The sequence below is a fragment of the Oxyura jamaicensis genome, chromosome 8, assembly GCF_011077185.1.
Source record: "Oxyura jamaicensis isolate SHBP4307 breed ruddy duck chromosome 8, BPBGC_Ojam_1.0, whole genome shotgun sequence".
NCBI classification, from domain to species: domain Eukaryota; kingdom Metazoa; phylum Chordata; class Aves; order Anseriformes; family Anatidae; genus Oxyura; species Oxyura jamaicensis.
In genome coordinates, this window is record NC_048900.1 from 22,095,356 (window position 1) to 22,114,456 (window position 19,101).

Genomic DNA, 19,101 nt, shown 5'->3' on the forward strand with positions numbered 1-19,101 from the left:
GAGCACTGTAAGGCAGAGTAGAAAAAAACGCTTTGAGTCTCATGGATTGAATAGTGTTAACACTTCAGGAAGAGGCAGGAGAGAAATAACACAATAAAGATGACGGTGCTCCTTGTTTATAACTCAGCACTCAGTACTGATACCATCTGAAGACAACCATGAATATCATCTATAGCTTAAGACGCAGCTCAACCAGCTTTTTTGTTTGTGTAACCTAGACTTGTCCTCTTAATCACAAGACTCCACCCTTGATTTTATTTTTATTTTGAAAGCAAGATGGGAAAGTTTACAAAACCTGACCAAGAAAAAATTATGAAAATATTTAACTGGATTCATCTTTGGTTACTTCTTATTGCAGTTCCAATAAAACATACACCATTTCTATAGTCCGAAAAAAGTCAGAAGGTCAATCAACATAAAAACAAGACGTGCTTTCTTTACATATTCATAAATATCCACAATATTAGAAAAGTTGTTTTGCAAAGATTTTCTTTTTCTGGCAGTGTTAACTTACTATTATACACAAGCTACAAACTCCTTCCTAAGCCTTTAATTACAAGTTGAGCTATTTACAGTCTGCAAAATATTAAGACGTAAAACTCCTTCATAAATATGAAAATAGATCATCTTGCAAAGATCTTTATACTTAATCAAATATCTGGCTGCCCCTCCTCCCAAAAAAAAAGGTTATTTGTTTTGCATAGAAATGTAGTGACATGCAATATAAACAATAGCATTAAGTGCAAACAGGAATTCTTCAAGTGTCTTTAGTCGTACTGGCAAAAAATACCAATGTTCTGTTACACAACACATTGATGCCTTTCCAGCAAGTAGAAATCTACTAAAGCCCCTTGTCTGCACTGTTTCTGAGGGGCAGCAATTCACATGCATCCTCTTAGTTGCATTTTATCAACCTGCAACCACAACAAAAATAGCTTATAACAGACATGTAAATGAATTCAACATAGAAAGATTTAAAGTGAATTAAAAACAGCTTTGATCTCTTCAGGGAACCTAGCAACGTGTAGAAAGTCCTTTAAAAGAGCAAGAATGGCTCTTGTAAGAAAGTCAAAAACCATGATAAAATCCAATCACGATAAAACTTTGTCACGTCACTATAAAACAAGGAGTTTGCTGACCACACGTTGGTGTTTCTGTTCATCAGTAGCTGTCAGAAAATGGCCCCCAGTTGAAAAGCACCTTCAGATGGGCAGAAAACCTAGGAGTCCTCGCTAGGTGCAACCTCGATTCAGCTTTGCACAACCAAAGGAATGAGACTTAGTGAGTGCCAACTGCATCCAGACCCTTGGAAACGCTGTGTTTGAGCAGGCATTAAGCTATTTTAAGATGGCCTTTTACTCCAGTTTCATGCACGTGCCTCTTTTCCCATGCAGACCAAGAATGCAGGAAAGGCCTGAGCCTTTGGTATCCCCTGGTATTTCTTTGACATCTCCCCCTCGGTACAAAGAGCTAGAAAAGTTGATAGATGTGCCCTGTGTTAGCTGGCTGCGCTCAGAGTAGACGCTTAGGGAAATAAGAACTTAGCCATGTTGCTTTGTAAAAGAGCCATTCAGGGCAAGAAAACATTTTAACAGACAGTGCTGTAAGAGACAGGTGAGGTCACTGTGACAGGTGTTTTAGAGGTACCCCGAGCCTGGCTGCACAGGCTTTGCCATCTGTCAGAGGGCAACAGGCTTCCCAGCGAGGTGTCAGCTCTGATGATAACGCACCTGTGCTCTGCTGAGGCTGCACACGGTTATAGGCTGCAGGACAGCTTCCTTGTACCCTGGGGATCCAGAAGTAAACCATTCCTTATTATTGCTTGTTTGTCTGAAGTCACACACCTACGTGTATCTTGTGACAACAGAAGCTGGTGCTGGTGGTTTCCCTCCTGAAAGATTACAGTTGTATAAAAGAGGAAAAAAAGCAGGCACAAGGCAGGCAGCCAGCCGTCAGCTGAGTTGTGCTGACCAGTTCCCTCTTCTCAAAGGAAATTACACACACGGTGCCAGCCCTTCAAGCTGCTCTGTACTCTGTAGACAGGATACACACGACAAGCTACTCTACACATCAGCACCTTCAAGAGGCAGAGGTGTGAGCCACAAGAGGTGATCTTGGTAAGGATGGACATTTTTCGAACTGCTGACGGCTGCCTAACACAGCACAGACTGTGCTAAGTAACTAAAGGACACTTTCTCATTTAATTCTCTGCAGCCATTACAGAGGGATAACTGCCACTTAAATTGAGACATTTCACAAGAGAAAGTCATAATTCACAGAATAGTTACCTACACCTCCAGAAAGCTCAGTATCTCAGCCAAGAAAGAGCTTAGGCTTTCTTCTTCATCCTTTCCTGGAGATGGGAAAAGAGTAGGAAAAGTCTTGCTTCCATCAGGGAGTACCAGCTTACATTTTCCATCCTTATGTGAGAGCAGAAAGAGCATTAACAGACTATTTCAATGAAACTCTGGCCTTCAAACCCCTCAGAGGCTATAGTATCACCTGCTCAGTGAGCATGCAATGAAACCTCAGTTAGGAATGATAATATAGGTTTAAAAAAATAAAAATAAAAAAATAAAACAAAAACAACAACAACAAAACACACATTGTAGGCAATGATAGCAGAAGGGCAAGACATTGAACACATCACCACAGAACAAGCTTTCCCAAGCATCACATCCCAGAGCAGGGATCTCTGATACTGGTTCCAGCAAGCAGCTTGGAAGCACATGCTGCTGCTTCTTCTACAGCTACCTGCTCGTGGATGGAAGGAAAAAAAAAAAAGTACTAAGTAGATAATCCTGTTCAGTGACAGGAGAAACTAATGAAGATAAGAGATCCTTTCTATAGAAGAAAAAAAGTAATTGGGGACAAGCTAATTTTCTTAAATTTGATAACTCAAAGCCCTTCTGTGAGTCTACTGTTTCTCTTTCTCCAAAAGCACTTGTGGCTGCAACACTGCTGGCAGCTTCCCTTGAGCAGGGGGTGCCTGTCCTCCACCAAGCAGTCTGGTTTTAAATGAGAAACCCTAATTACTGCGCTGGCACCAATGAGATAGGATGTCCTACCAGAGAGGGAAGTGAATGTGTCCGTTCTATCTTAGTGATGATAGTCAGCTGTTAATCTAGATGCTGTATTTAACTGTTCTGCAGAAATAGATCACTGTCTCCACTCAGCTCTTCAGAGACAAAAGGCCCAGGAGCTCAGTACAACTGGTACTTTAACTGGCAGTTTCTCAAGAAGCCCAGAAATGACAGCACCTGGAAGATGGCTCCCCTCTTGTGCCCTGGGCAAATCTTCCTCCACAGCTGGGTCGAGGCACATGAAGAGCTGTGCAAGAAAGTGGTGCTCAGTGTCCTGCTTCCCTGCACTAATGCATCATTAATAAATCCCAAGGGAAACAAGAAACACCAGGGAACAGGTTGTTCTTGTTAATTGGAAAGTACTTATCATGTGACTCAGCCTGCAGACTGCAACCAGCATGAGGGCTTTTGTTTCTGAAAGAAGAGCTCGTTTAATGGTGCAGCACAGCTCTGCTCAGCACAGTTCTAAAAGATCTCTGTGCCCATTTCCAGAACAGAGGCTCTGATTCGCGTGTACTGCTTGCAGAATGCTAATGCAAAACCTGCAGTAGTTTAGAGCAGCTGGTCAGTCAGAGGAAAAGGGAAAACCTACAGTTTGCTCTTTCTACCCAGTGTGGAACTTAAGGCCTTGAAATGCTCCATGCTGGAATCCAGGTCAAACTCTTTACGTGGTGCCTGCTTCTCACTACCACCTCTTGGAAGGGACTACAGGGCCTGCATGGACATTCTGGCTGGAGTAGTTCCCCCTCCTAAAGTAAATCAGGAAGGAAACATAGCTTGAAATAAAGTTAAAATAATCAGTCTCTCCAGATGCTGTTCGCAGCTGTTTTGACAGCCCATTCTTACCATCTGCTGAGTCTCTTGAGTATGAAACCCAGCACCACAGAGAAACAAAGTTTAAGTGACTGGGAACAACTCAAGGACGTGTTCCGTTTGAGCCCTCTCTTCATATGCCACAAGTCGACTGCGTGTCGCCACTTGCTGAGTTGTTGGAGGAGGTCTGAGACAATGGGGCAGTGCTGTCCCCATCGTGCTCCCTGAACGGCCGTGCCTCTCTCCTCGGCACCGTGGAAGGATTAACACTGAACAGAGACTTTGTAGACTCCAGCAGTGTATTTTTCAGTAGGTCATCTTCCACCTCCATCTCTTCAGAAGGGAGACAACCGGCAAACACCTGTGAGGAATGTCCCTCAGAGTTCACTGAATTCTCAGCTGGGAGCCTTTTGTAAGATAGTGGCTCAGGCTGGGCCAGTGCTAAGGGTTGATTACGTGCTGGATCTTCACACGTGTTCTCAACAGGGTAAAACCCATTTTCCTCCTGGGACACTGGCCCATCTGAACAGTCCATATCTTCTTCTTGTCCTGGTACAGGAAGAAATTCTGACCTGTGAGGCTTGGCTTGAAAGGGAGGAATCTCTGACACACCATATTTACTGCTACTCAGGAGTTTTTGCCGAACCTCTGCACTTAGTTGGGTTGGGTCACATCTGCTGACGGTTGAAGACAGTCCACCAAACAGGCCATATTGTTTGTGTGGCAGTTCAGGGGAGACTGGAAGTGATCTGCACTTCCTCCCAGGAGGGAGGGAAAATTCCTGCCAGTCTGTGCTATATGCCTGCCGGAACTGGGACTGGCTGGCTTTCAGGCCACCTCCTGCCTCTGGAGAATGCAAGTCAAACACAAGAGAGATCACAGACTTGCTTGGCATATCAAAGAATTTTATCTTTCCACCCTTGAGGTCCTCCCGTGCACTGAAGGGATTAACTTTCCGGCCTAAACCTTTGCTTGGTGTATAGTAAGGGTCCTGTACATTTATCTTCCTGGAAGGCTTGCGGGAGAAGATATCTGACTGACTGCGTGATAACCAGATATTGCGACGCGGACGGGGTGACTTGGGTGGGATCTTATCGTCCAGGGAACTCAAACGTTTTACTCCTGGTCCTTTTTCGATCGACCCTGAGCAAAAGAAGAGAAATACCTTTAGTTTAAAGGAGCTACATGCCCACATGCCTGCTCCCTCACAGAGCCTTCACAATAACTGTAGAGGAAAAAGGTGCACTTCTGATGTTCCAAAGCATCTTCCACAAACACGTTTGCTAGTTACTTACAAGTTCCTGTGCATACACAATGACACCACTCTTCTCCCCAGTGTACTACTGGTTTCAAACTTGGAGATTTGGCAGCCCTGGCCACACAACCTTTTAAACGTAAAGCCAGTCAAAGCTACATTTAAAATGTTCTCTTCATTCACACCTCGGACCAATTAAAAGTCACCTTGAATAACTGAGGAAAATCAAATTCAGTAAATGCCATCTTACTTGTCGAGACAGTGAAACCGGACTGCTTCTGTATTATTTTATAATCAAATTTGCCACCCACATTATGGGGGATGCTAATTTAGCATGACAACATTGTCTTCAGGAAAAAAGGGAAGGAAACTACAAAAATCTGAAAGGAATGAAAAAGTCCTTTCAGTCTTCTATGCAAACTGTTTTTAGGGCTCCTTCAAACCTCTTCACTGCCTGTACACTGACACAGCAGAAAGTTCATAGAGCGGTCTTGGAGAAGAACAATTTGCATGTTTCTACACTTCTCATTGTGGTTTCCAGGCAAGATCGCCCAAGATCTGTTGATGATACTGATCATAAAAGAAAGCAAATGCAAAACAGTCACCAAAGAAATTGTGACATTTTCACCCAGATGGGAAAAGTCGAAGATCAAAATAAATGCCCTCCTGATACCATGAGGAGTTTAAATCATTCCAGCCTTGACTCGGTACATTATCCAGTACAGAAATTAGGGATACATGAGAAATTAACTCTAATGAGTAGGAGTTAAAAAGCTTTACATATGTAGGTGTATGCATGCAAAAAAGTATGCACACATACACGAATAAAATCAAAAGGTTTATCACTACAACAGGATGGGAAATTGGCAATTGTTTTGGAAAATACATTAGCTTCCTGAATGTTTGGGACATGCAGCTGCTACTGGCTCTCAAGGTGCCTCTGAAAAACTGGGGTAGAGCAATAACAGTTGAGTGGATGTAATGAAATATTTCCTTTTGATTACCATTTCCAGAATGAGCACATGGACTTCTGCTTTTCCCTTTAAATGTTGCCACAGTTTAGTCTATAGGTGCTCCACTGAGGAAAGACTATCTAAGTCAAAGAACTGCACGTAACACTTCTCCAGGAAGATACAAATCTGAGCTGTGCTCCGAAGGGATAATGCCAGGAAAACAAAAAGAACATTTTGTTGTGTTTTTTTTTTTCACTCACACCTCAGATGTTTTCCAGGTGGGGGAGAAACATCACAAGTGCATGCTCCATGTGGTTTGAAAGAGCTGATTTTAAAATATATATAGTTTCATATATGTATATATATTGTCTGTATAATATATTTTAGTGTACCTCTCTTTCCAACACCAGCAATCTACTAATAGAGAAGGAAGTCAGAACATGCCCCCACAAAGAGCTGATTGCAGTACGCTCCTCACACCAGGGGGCACTAGACAGCTTTAGAAAAAGCCCTCCGAGGCCAGCATTCCCAAGCAGATAAGGGATTCATCTTTTCCCCGGTTCACAATACTTCTAAGGTACTTTAGAATACAATGCATCTTCTCTGCTCTTCCTCCTGAGGGAACTTAAGTAGCTTCTAAGTGTTACATATAATATATACCAAAGAAATTACATGCCAAAGAAATTATGTATATGCGCTAAGAAGTAGCAGGGGCAAAGCAAAAGTTGATGGATTTTCATGTGCTTTTAGCTACTTACATTCCCAAATGAACTCTAAATTTTACTTCAAGAGCTTGTGGGCACAACCTTTTGAGGCACTTTAAGGAAAAGCTGTTCTTTCCCAAATGACACTGCACAGTGCACCATTGTTCCAAAATCATTTTCAGGCTTTAGGCAAAATAATTCATAAACTATATATAATACCATATATATCTGAAATCTCAGTATTCAAAATCCAAAACACTGTACTCTCTCACTATTAGCCTGCAGCAATTTTTGTGCAAATACAGACATTTACCTTTGGGTTTTCTTTCATTGTTGTCAAGATTCAAAAATTTTCTGTCTCTGTCACAGTCCTCATTTCTCAGCCGGTTCAAAGTCTCCTCCAGTGTTTTGACAATATCAGCAAATGAAGGACGTAACTTCGGATCCATCTGTGAATGCACAGAAATCAGATCATTTCACGTGGGTTTGTCCATATTACTTAGTTTGTCCATACTTAGTTTTGACAGACAGAAGGATAACTTGAAGGAACTGAAGAGATTCAAGACTGTTTTAATAAGTGTGTTACCATTGGAAAAAATCTAAGTAAAGCAGGGGAAAAGTAGTGTTCTGTTCTAATTTATGTCTACTACACTTCTCGTTTAGTTTTCAAGTTGGAAATATTCTATGATGAGGATGTATTTTTTTAAGAACAGGTGGCAAGCTATTTGACTCAGGACTTGAGAGAGGGTTTTATTTGTTTTAAACATTTTCCACAGTTCAAAGATTTCTTTCTGTACCCCAGTTATCAGCCAGAGATTATACAACAATGTAATTTCAAAGCCTGCATGAAGCAATAAGAATTAAAACAGAGCAACTTGGTTATGTTATTCTTTAAAAGTTTGTAATTCTTCCATCATCTGTTGTGGCTTTAATTAAAGCCCACCGAATGGCATTGCTGATTTTAAACTTTCAAATTTTTTATCTTTGCATCTGTTAATTATCCATACTGCTCAGTGCACCGGTCTGTCTTGTGAGGAAGCAAGACTGACAGATTACATGACAAACGTAATACAACAGAAAAGACTATTTTAGCTCTAGTAAAATATTCTTGCCTCCGCCATCAGTATGTTTTATCAGTATGTATTTATTTATTCACCCTAATAGAAATGCATCTCTAAACAAAGCCAAACATGACAACTGTAATGGAAAGCAAGCAGCTTAATTTAAGTAGTAATTTAGAATGCACTTAAGCATTCTGAACACTCACCCTGTATGTGTGTTACAGGTTTAACTACCGTAGGTAGCACTGTCTAATTATGCAGTCAAAAGTTAACCTCATTACACTATTAAAGAGATTCCGCTTGACCTGACTGTCTCCAGCTCCCTAAAGGCTTTTTCAGAGCAGACAAGCCCTGACAGGTATCACCACCAGTCCAAAGGAAACAGCGGTGCGTTGGAAATAAACCCCTCAGACCTACCTGATACTGCCCTGCAGGTCCTGAGATGGATCTTTGCGAAGAGAACTGGTACAATTGGCAATGCTAGAACACCTTCTAGCAACACAGGGTAAAGGGCTGCAAATTCATTCATACAGTAATAAAACAAAATCACACCTGCTTTGAATTCAAGAACTGGAATTTCCTGGCATAGGAAAACATCTTTCTGCTTTCCCTATTTCACTGAAAGGGTAGGCCAGGGTAAAACACCAAGACATATCCTCTGTACTCTGACAAAATTAATCTGGAAAAATTAGAGGGCTGTTGCATGCTGCAGAAAGTAAGAATGGGTCTGTGGCTATTTCAGTTTGTGCTAGGGAAGATCCAGGACAACAGCAGCAATGAAAAAGTGACTCAGAGCAACATTTGCCTCTTCCATCCTGATCACTCAGTTCTGACTCAAATGGAATAGAAGGTTCTTCCTCAAGGCTGCAGCTCCCCAACCCTTAGCTCATAAGCCTTCTGCATGATCATACGTGATTATGTTTATAAGCATTCATGCAAGAGGGCTTATAATTTGCTGGGGGAGCTGTAGGTTTCAGACTTGCTTGCACGTATTCATTTTTAAAAATGCTTTATAACAGCAAACTAAAGAATTTTTAATCCACTACTCATACACATCTGTTTTTACTGGTTTTCTTCAGCTGCCCTAAACATGTTTCCTGGCTGTAGAAAAACCCAGGGCTTTGCCTATTAGTTCAGCTAATCAGCTGAGCTAAACAGTTTACACTGATTGTCGAGCCATTAAATAATAAAAGCTATATAAAAATTATCACACAGATCACCTATTACAGAAGTACAGCATGCTTAGGAAGATATAAGACAGCCTTATCTATTTGCTACCTTTTCATTCCACTAGGCAAGTGGTAAGGGAATTGCAATATGCTCCGCAGTGAAATCAGCATACTAATGGCTTGATCACAAGACAGTCATTTCCAGTTTCAGTTCAGGGAATGGACGTTTATTATGCAGGAGACAGCACTTGATGATAATCAGGAGAAAATCCTTTTTCTCTGAACACAACAAATTCTTACGTGAGAATGTAAGACCAGTCACTTCCCCTTTCTTCATGAGTACAGTTCTACCATGAATTTGTGCTGAAAAATTGCTTTGAATCGAGCACCACGTGTTGGATGCTGCATAATTTCTGGGGACTACAGCTGGGAGCTGAAGTTTCCACAGTCAAACCCTACTTCCACCTAAACCCTACGATGCTCACATAGTCAAAACAATTCAGAAACATGAGTCAAGCATACCACTGTCCTAGTGAAGTAAGCACCACTGTACTAAGGTGAAATTAGAGGAGCAAAATAGCTTGTCCAGAGTAAGTTACACAAACACGTCTAGCATTAATTTATGCCACCTTGTGTCAAGAGCAGAAGTCACCCCCTCACCCATATTCTCACCCGAATGCCATTCTCCCTTCAAGTATGTGCACCTGTACTACTACACTGCAAAGAGCAAGCATGGGGCAAAGACAACTATTAAAAAGAACGGAGAGATGAGTCTGCTTCTTTCAGCAGCAGTGCTGACATGAAAACAAAGTCTGAAGATCAGTAACAGACAGGAATAAAAAGCCTGTTCTGAGTGTTTTCTTACAAACACTCACTAGGTCATGGTGCTACTACTAGTTACAGCATGGTTTGGTTGTGGTGTCCTTCCTCAGCAGAGCTTTGTGCAATAAGCATTCTAGAAGGTGTCTCAGTTTCAGGTGAGCAAACTGACATCCCAAGCTTCAGCTGAGTTTGTGGAAGCTCAGGTTCTCTTACTTCAGATTAAGCAGTTTACCAAAGGAACTAGTAACTTCTATTATAAAATAATTCACAAAAAGGATCTACTTCCTTGAAATTTTCATGCTGATGAGCCATGAAGGTATCCAGCATTATCATCCTTTTACTCAAGTAACAAGCAGAAATGTACTCCGTACTGCACACTGCCTATAGCCTTACTGATACTAAGTCACTTGGGTTCTTGGGTTCAAAGTTGTTTTTTTTTTTGTTTTGGTTTGTTTTGGTTTGTTTGTTTGTTTGTGGTTTATTTTTTTTAATACAATCATGGGATTTACAGGGTTATCCCTCTTTTCAAAAGGCAGCATATAGAAACTTTAGTTTAGTGCCTGCTCTTTATTTGCCTGTCCCTATTTTGTCCCCTCTGTTTATGAGAACAACTCAGAATTCTTTCTTCACAGCTCAGTAGGTCTGTACACAGTAACAGCTGGATTTTGTCAGCCCGAGGGCCAGCCAGTGTCAATAACATACAACTGGTTATGATCAGCCTGAGCAGCCTGCAAGAAGCTGTTCAGTGTGCCAGACCTGTTTGTTTGGCATGACAGAACACGGAACAGCAAAAGCAGAAGTCAGACTCTTTTGTAAGGAGAAAGGAAGGGACACAAAAAAAATGCAAGGGACTCTCTGGGTTCTCAGAATGTGCACTGCTTAAGTCTTTTCTGTACAGGCTTTAAGCTCTATCTTCAACATCCAGAGGGATTTAACTCCAGTTTTGGCCTGTCCCCTTCAGGTAAAATACTCACATTACAGCAGTTGAAGGCCAGCTGGAGGAAGTCAGGGGGACAGTCTCCCACCATGTGCTGGAAGGCATCATAATCCAATCCAAAATTCTGTACAAACAAGAAAAACACCACAGAGAGCAGAGATGTAAGTGAGGTTTGCTACTGGCCCAAAGTATGTTTTTTCAAGGTATCCCTAAATGGAATAACCATGAACCCTGAGCAGCCACATACAGCAGGTTTTGAGAAAACTTCATGCACACTCCAAACTGCAGCATTCCCATTGGGATTTATTTGATACAAGATACCTGTAAGAGAATGAGCTGACTTCAAAGCCCATCCTTCTTCCTGGATTCAACTGCAATTCATTGCACTTGAAGTATTGCCCATATGGATCTGGAAGCTATATTCTACACTATCAAGTTTCACCCACAGTGATTTTCATAGTGAAAATTAACAGCCTGCTGTAAAACCAGAGGCTTCACTATGATGAAAATTCACCAATTAAAGTAGTTAATTTTTCAGTGCATGGTACTACTAGGCTGGTGTTACAAATTATCCAATTCCTTAAATGCACTTCTATAAGAAGATTTGAAGGACAGAGAAACAAAAGGATCTTTTACATATTGTGGTTCAAGACAAGCATTTTCAGAACTGGAGGTGGATAGGCAATTTGGAAGACCCCTATGGAGGGCCAAAAGCTGCCTTGCAGATGGAACTCAGCCAAAAGGCAACTGAAGAAAAAAGAAGCATCTCCTCTGATTAGTCAATTTTAGCTCAGAACAACAATGCTTAGCACAGTGTATGTAAAAATAAGGGTGAGCTCATTTTAGCTCCTGCTAACATCACTCCTGCCCCTTTCACAAGGCAGGGCTACTTAGAGGATGCAGCATGTCAAAAGTGCTCTGTTCTGAACCCAGCAAGAAATCTGTGAGCTATCACACTACAAAAGGAAAGTCCTGCAACACCCTCAACGTTCCGACAGTTAGGGACAGGTCTGGAGCTTCTGAAAGGACTTCCCACGATGACTGCTGCTGCACAAAATCTGTCAATACGTCTTCAATGGAGCTTCTTACAACAAGAACATTGAATACAAAAGGCCTTTTATACGCTCTTTTTAGCGTAACAACTATTCATCCTATCTTTGGCAGCAGTGCCAGAAGATCTAAAGGCCAGCCATTATCATGGCATATTTACCACCTCCCACAAACATTATGAACATTACCACTTACCTCTGTGCGAGGGAGATAGTCTGGATCTGCCTGTATTCTTGCTATGATCTCACACAGAATTATACCATAGGAGAACACATCCGCCTAGGAGGAAAAAATAAATTGCTACATGGTTCAGCTATGAATACACTATTCTTATCTGCTACTGAGTTTCTCCTTACCCCCAAATGGTTATCGAGAACAACTAAACGAACACCACAGCCTTACAACCACGAGGGAACTGCACTATAACTAATATTTTCCATGTGAAGAAACATATGCTCACAGTAAAACCCTACTGCAGCACAAACAGCGATGATGATTTTTAAACTCTTTCAAAAAAAAAGCCACTATTAAATCAGCAACATAAAAAAAATCTTTCCTTGCATAAAGAATGGTAAAGTTGCATTTGATGTCTAACAGATGGGAGTAATTAAAAACATAGCCAAAATATGACATGCCTATATATCACTGTGGTTAGAAAGAGGGGTTTAGAATACACATGCACACAGCTTATCCAGAATATTAATGCTGTTCTTCAGAAAAATGTAACACTTTTCCCCTCTTCTCACAGTTCAGCACCTCTGTAGAAGAGAATCTCACCAAGCTTGAGATACCATCGTATACCCCCCTCTTTTTCCATTGAAATTTCCATGCTGCTTAGTAATCACCTATCTGAGTATCCCTGGAGCTGCACAGTTCCTCACATTTCCACCCATCTGAATCTACCAAGTAATAACATTTGGGAAAACATGCAATAAAGGTCTGCAGAGCAGAAACTGGCATCCCTCAACCCTCAGGTATAAGGCAGGCTTGTGTGTTACCTTTCACACTGATAGAGACCTGCTTCCTCTTTAGTCTCCCATGCCCTAGGGTCAGCGAAGAATGTGGCACCATATCTGGGTACTTTATTATTAATTTAGGTCAACTGGAACTCTCAAAGCTTTGAAATAGTAACAATTACATTTATTATTGTGGTTACTACTGCCTTCCTCTATGTTTAAAGTACCAACAATTAAACAGATATTGACAACTAGCTAAAAAAAGGTACAGGATGTGGGCTTTATCATGAAAAGTTGCTCTTGCAGGGCTGAACTACACTGTGTTTTAGAGAACATCTTTGCACATGACAGAGGAAACCCTGAGTAAAGAACAACTTGATAGAAAACTACTATTTCTAAAGCCTAGTGTGATCTGATGCTCCACTAAAAGAAACATTTTCCAGTGCCACCAATAGAAAAAAATGTAAGAAATGCCTTTGGAGAACATTTTTTTATCCAGGCACATCACCTTTGAGTACTGCTGATTATTATGATTATTATTTAATTAAAGTAATTGTACAATACTACAGACCTCTTATTTCTAACAGGAGGTCACTAACCTATTGTCAGGAAAGTAACCACCGCCAAGTATCACCAGACATTTCTAGCAAGACCTGGTCAAATCAAGCTGTGTTAGGTAGACAAGTAATTATCACATTTCTGCACATGGGGTGTTTCAGGATGGAAACAGCATAACAGTGAATTATGCTAAAGGTACTTCTATTTCTGCTTAAGAAATTATTCCATGAATTAAAATTATTAGCTGTTCGACTCACCCTCACACTCAGTCTGAATGACCTACCTAGTATAGGAATGTGACAAATGAAAAAATAACAATAATATTATGGAAATCTTAAGTCTGGTATACAGATACTGAAAAGAAACACTTGACAAGTCTATTCACATGTACCAACCTTTTCATTGTAAGGTTCATCTCTGAGAACTTCTGGTGCCATCCAGAAGGGTGACCCCACCACTGGTAACTTTTCACTGTATGTAGACGTATATATTGGAGGGTGAGCAGCAGGAGGAGAGAAATGAATAATCATTAACGAATTGCCCTGATTCACACATTGCTATAAACCTTCTGTAACTGCAAGCATCTGTAGAAACTTTCACTGTAGGGAAGTCTATACAAGTGGGATCCATAATATACTACATTTTACTCTCATTTGCTACGGTAGTTACTGGAACATTCAATAGCAAGAGAAGGTGAAAGAGAAAGAAAGCCTAGGTCAACTACTCAACATATTGTATTTCCAGTTCATAAGTGCCTGAGCCCTTCCCCCTCCCCTTTTTTTCTTCCCCCTCAATTGTTTTATCTTCAGGTCACATATTTCAATAGTTTTGTTTTCCAAACTCTTGGCAAAGTGGATTCCTTCATATATGTTTAAAAAGGCTTATGGAGATCAGTTCCTGGCTAGATGTCAAATTCTCTATTCATTCAGCAGGACGTGCAATTATCCCTACATGTATACCTATAGGCAGCTCCCAAAGTATTCAGCACAGCCTGCTTGCATATTTTGTCAAACAAAAAAAAGTCAAGATTGACCAGATACATCTTTTAGTAGGGAAGAGTTAAAAGTAAGTAGAATAGAGCTGATTTGACATCTCTGCAATGTTTCCAATATGGTTGAAGACTACAGTCTTAAAAAAAGGCATCAAGTTTGTCCCCCAGCTGTCCTGGAATGACCACCTACAAAGAAAAGGCCTCTAAAGGCCTCTAAAACCATGGGTTGTTAGCCAGAAAACTGGAAACAATACAACTGCATTTGAAAATGATGGTAAGGCTAGATCAAACTGAAATGGTGGCTACCGTAACACTTTCATTATCTTATTTATTTAGTATCAAGGTATTTGATTTAGCTATTGCTACACTCTCAGTTTTCATGACATCTCAAAATTGGGTATTAAAATCACACTGATGTCTTCCTGATTCTATGATGGCTTCCTATTGATACAGTTGCAGCTTTCAGAAGAACCTTAAAAAGTAGGGATTCCACAGGAGCATACAAGATACACATTGGCTATGCTTATCAGTAGTATGGAATTAGTGTTCTCTTTGTTAAGCTTTTAGATCAGTATTTCACCAACATTAACACAAGCCTTCAGACCTCCCAAGCTACAGTTTTGGGATATGTGCAGTTTAAAACCAGTGCATAGCTGGGATCAACTTTTATTGTTTTCTTTGCAGTCATAAGAGCTGGAAGGCTTTTATTTATTTTACACTGAAGCACACACCAGAGAGTATTTGACTGCACATTTAACAGTCAGAATACTCTGAAAGACAGAAGTCAATATACAGATGAGAGGACAATTAAATCCTTGTCCTTGACCTCCCTAACAGAGGGATGACAAGAAGACTATTTCAAATCATGACAATAGCTTGTGACAGTCACCTTAACTGTGCACTTCTCAAATGAATTCACAGTTTCATCCCATGGAGAGAAAAATGCTGAGCTACTGTTAAACAGTAATTTTAATCTCTCTTCTTTATCAACTTGGATCTTAACTAACACAGAGGTTACAGAGAAAAATAACAGAATGCCACTGAATGTTGTTTAGAAAAGTGGAAAGGAGCTAGAGTTATTTGGAATCAGTAGAGGACATTTATTATAAAAATCATCCCAATCCAGATTTTCTTTTCTTTTCTTTTCTTTTTTTTTTGATTATTATTTTTTTTTTAAATAACAAAACTCCAAAATGCCTGCTTGGAAGATCTACTGAAAAAACTTGGGTAAATCCTTTACTCACTGGAGCAATTTTTGAGAATAAATGACACCAGTAAAACAGAATGGACAGTAACTAGAACTGAAACACCAAACAGCTTGCAGTTCTAGACTGAAGATTGAGGATGCTTGTTGCAAATTTTATATCAGAATGCAGCAATGGCCTTGGGAACTCAGCTTAATTGAGCTTCTGACCTGCAACCACACTGCAACTCTCACTACGTTTTGATTAGTTCACGTACCTGTGATCTGGAATTTTCTCTGCTAAACCAAAGTCTCCCACTATTGCTGAGTATCCATTCTCATCATGTTTTATTAAGCAATTCTGAGGGGAAAATAAAGAGAAGAGTTATTGTCTGTGCACGCAAACCCATATACCATTTGTTTTATTTATTTTAAATCTGGAACAAGGTTACAAGATATTGTTTGGAAGACATTTGTCTATGAGACGCTTTTCCCTTAAAGCAACCACCCTTTTCCCCTACCCTCCCCCCTGCACAATCACAAGTCTGTCAAACTTAAGATGCTGCAAACAGTCTTACACTTAGTTAATAATCCACTTAAAAACTTGCTGAGAAAGCAGGCAGTCATAGGCAGCACATACCCAGCTAGGTCCTAGCAAGAATTAAGATGGTTTAATTCCCTTACTGCTCAAGTATGCAGTACACGCTGTTTGCTATGACACCTTAAGTATTCTTTCAGGTCCTGGACCTGACCAGGATACAAGGTTATCAGAACAGTGGTTTTGTATATTTTGCTATATTAATTACTTAAAAGGAACTCTCTGCTTTACAACAGATTACCATCAGAAAATGCAAGATGTTGCAAAGTCATAAGTGCTTTTAAAGTCTCAAATCAAATTCCTTATTCCACAGTATACCATAAATCTGATTTAAGGGAAAAAGGATAATAGGAAAAAGTTGTCAATCTTTTCCTTTCATATGCCCCTTCCAGTGTCAGGAGGAAGGGCAATTTAAGGACACACACAAATAATTCTGGTCTGGCAGCCACACATCACATGCAGGGTATTATCAAATTATATTTGTTGCTTTTATTTACAACTCAGACGTATCATTTGACCATTCCAGTATCACCTTTTTCCTTCTGACCAAATGAATTGGAAGCTGACTTCCTAAGTTTTTCTGTCCTACAAAAAGTGGGGCAAGACAGAACTCAGTCCCTTACACATGCCTTACTCCACAGCCTTCTGTGGGCGGTACAATAGCAGCGACAGGCGGCAAAGCCACCGCTGACTCCTGCAGAGTGGTACCCTGCATTAATTAGCTGAACAGCAGGAAACACACTTACTGGCTTTATTGTGCTTGGACGTACAAAAGCCCCTCACTGACCCCAGAGTATTGGCTTGTCTGTATAATGCAGCTACCAAGAAAAGTGAGTCCCTTGTCTAAAAGATCAAGTTCAGGTCATCGCTGTTTACAGATTCAGAGATGACTGCGGCTCAGGCCACGCAGTGAGTTTTCCTCCTGCCAATTAAAAGGTTAAGAGAGACACACTTGCAATCACGTAAAGAAAAGGCATCCAAGCCTCCCGAGGTGCAAAGTTCTATTTGTTTAGCGTGACTCAAGTGTAATAAGTGCAGTTACTTTGGGGATTCATAAACATGTACAAAGTTAAATCAACTGCGCTTGCCCAAAGAGCAGTAAAGCTTCTCAGTTATGGGCTTTGTTATCTTCTATCAAAGAGCACATTCATTCAGCTCGCCTCTGTTTAAACATTTGCTTGCTGTAAGTGGACTTAAACTGAGAAGGATAAAACTTTTTTGTAGAAATCTTACTCAAATGATTCAGCCGTTGGGCATTTCGTTGTGCACCACAGAAACAAGTCTGTGAGGACAGCAGAGTTTTCATAGTGTAATGGAATGCTGACCCTGATACTTCACTGCATAAACCAGTTTATTTTATGACACAGGCTGTTCAGCAAAAGATGATTCATAATTTGTCATTTTAAAAAATTTCTGATTCAAAAGAAATTTACTTTTAAAATCTAGCTTCTCATCTTGCATTAACTTTGTTGACATCTTGTTCATTTTGAGTAGCAAGAACGCAGTAGTTCACTTTACCACCTGAGTTTGGGGTATTAGAGTTATTTCTCCAATAAGGCCTGTTTTGCAAAGATTGCAGAGAAATATTTTAATTCAGGTCAAGAACTGTTTTCTTAACAAAAAAATCTGTAGAAACAGTTGTACTGAGCATAAGACTCACGGTAATCTGCAGGGCTGCCTTGATAACAAAGGAAGGCTTAAACACAACACAAACCTGACAGACAATTTCCCTTCTCAGCAGTACACAATCACATCCCATTTGACATCCACACATTACTGACCAAAGATGAGCAATCCTACTCCCCCCTGAGCCCCAGGCAGCCCCAGCACTCAGGTGCAGCACAGAACCATTACACGAGTAGATTATTCCTGGATAAAACAAATTAAACCAATAGAGCAGGCAATCTAGCTGCCAAGTAATGCTACCTGGCAGCTCTGAGCTCCTTCCCAGATGAGCAGGAGCTGCATGCTGTAGAGCCAGGCTCCCCTTCAGCGCAGACCTTTTGGGAAATCAAGCAGAACTGACGTGGACATCCCACCCCACCTGCAGAATCCCTTCTGCTCCAAAGGTTCTGCCAGCAAGGCCAGGACACCCCCACAAGGCAACGGGGAAAAGCCCAGGGCTACATTTTATAAATACTCATCAATTGTTCTGCTGTAGGGGGCTGCACAATGTTAAATGATGTAAATAAGGAAGCTGAACTATTTGCTTTCATTAGTGGAAGTCTGCCTTTTTTCTGCATATGAAAAGTACTGAGTTTGAATTCATTAGGGTAAGTGCAGGAATGACTTTTTACCTACAATTATTAACTGTGAGCAGGTGGCAAGGACTAGTAAAAAAAAAAAAAAAAAGGCAGTGCTGTAGTGAAATTAAACCAATTTAATTCAACCGGTGCAAATTTTGATGTAACCAAGTATCAATTTTTTGGAACCCAGGAAGGATGGAAGCCTGTTTCTACCAAAATCAGGACAGCCTTTCAGTGGATACTAGCATGATCAGATGCCACCTTTCAAGCCCATACTGCTCCTTCAGGAGAAAGCTTTGCAGGTGGCAATGCTTCACTGTGCTGAGATTCTCCAAGTGCTCTAAGGATGACCGCCAGCATCGCCACACTCCTCCACCAGCCTTCCCATCCTCGTAAAGCTGTTACCCAGCACTGCACCAAATTCATGGCATGGACAGTTCCGTTACCAGATTTAAATTGCAATTCATGAAAAGAAGAGTTACACAGCCGGCAGCAGGTGGTAACTGGTAGTTATGTGCAAACAGCGAGACAGTTTTAAGCATTCACATTCTGCTACCAAGATAAATCAGGATCAAAAAAGGCACAGAGCTCCATTTGAGAGTGAAAGGTTGAAAATAAAATTTAAGCTAGAGGTGATTTTAGTAGAAAAAGTACAGAGCATAATGTGTTCTTTCTGCTGACAAATTTACACTTCTCAGTTTATACAAAAAACGTGCATCAAT

The 19,101-nt window shown here is 40.6% G+C and overlaps 1 protein-coding gene across 1 annotated transcript in view; it reads right to left on the minus strand.

The window, feature by feature from the left end:
• Nucleotides 1-248: 248 nt before the first annotated feature.
• The window catches only part of TESK2 (testis associated actin remodelling kinase 2), a 76,909-nt gene continuing 58,056 nt past the window's right edge, over nt 249-19,101 (minus strand). The window contains exons 6-11 of the mRNA XM_035332966.1: nt 15,814-15,896; nt 13,757-13,832; nt 12,043-12,126; nt 10,835-10,921; nt 7,122-7,257; nt 249-5,039 (exon numbers count right to left, since the gene is read on the minus strand). Of these exons, the coding sequence (XP_035188857.1) occupies nt 4,030-5,039; nt 7,122-7,257; nt 10,835-10,921; nt 12,043-12,126; nt 13,757-13,832; nt 15,814-15,896 (1,476 nt within the window). The 3' untranslated portion in view covers nt 249-4,029. The remainder of the gene's footprint in view (nt 5,040-7,121; nt 7,258-10,834; nt 10,922-12,042; nt 12,127-13,756; nt 13,833-15,813; nt 15,897-19,101) is intronic.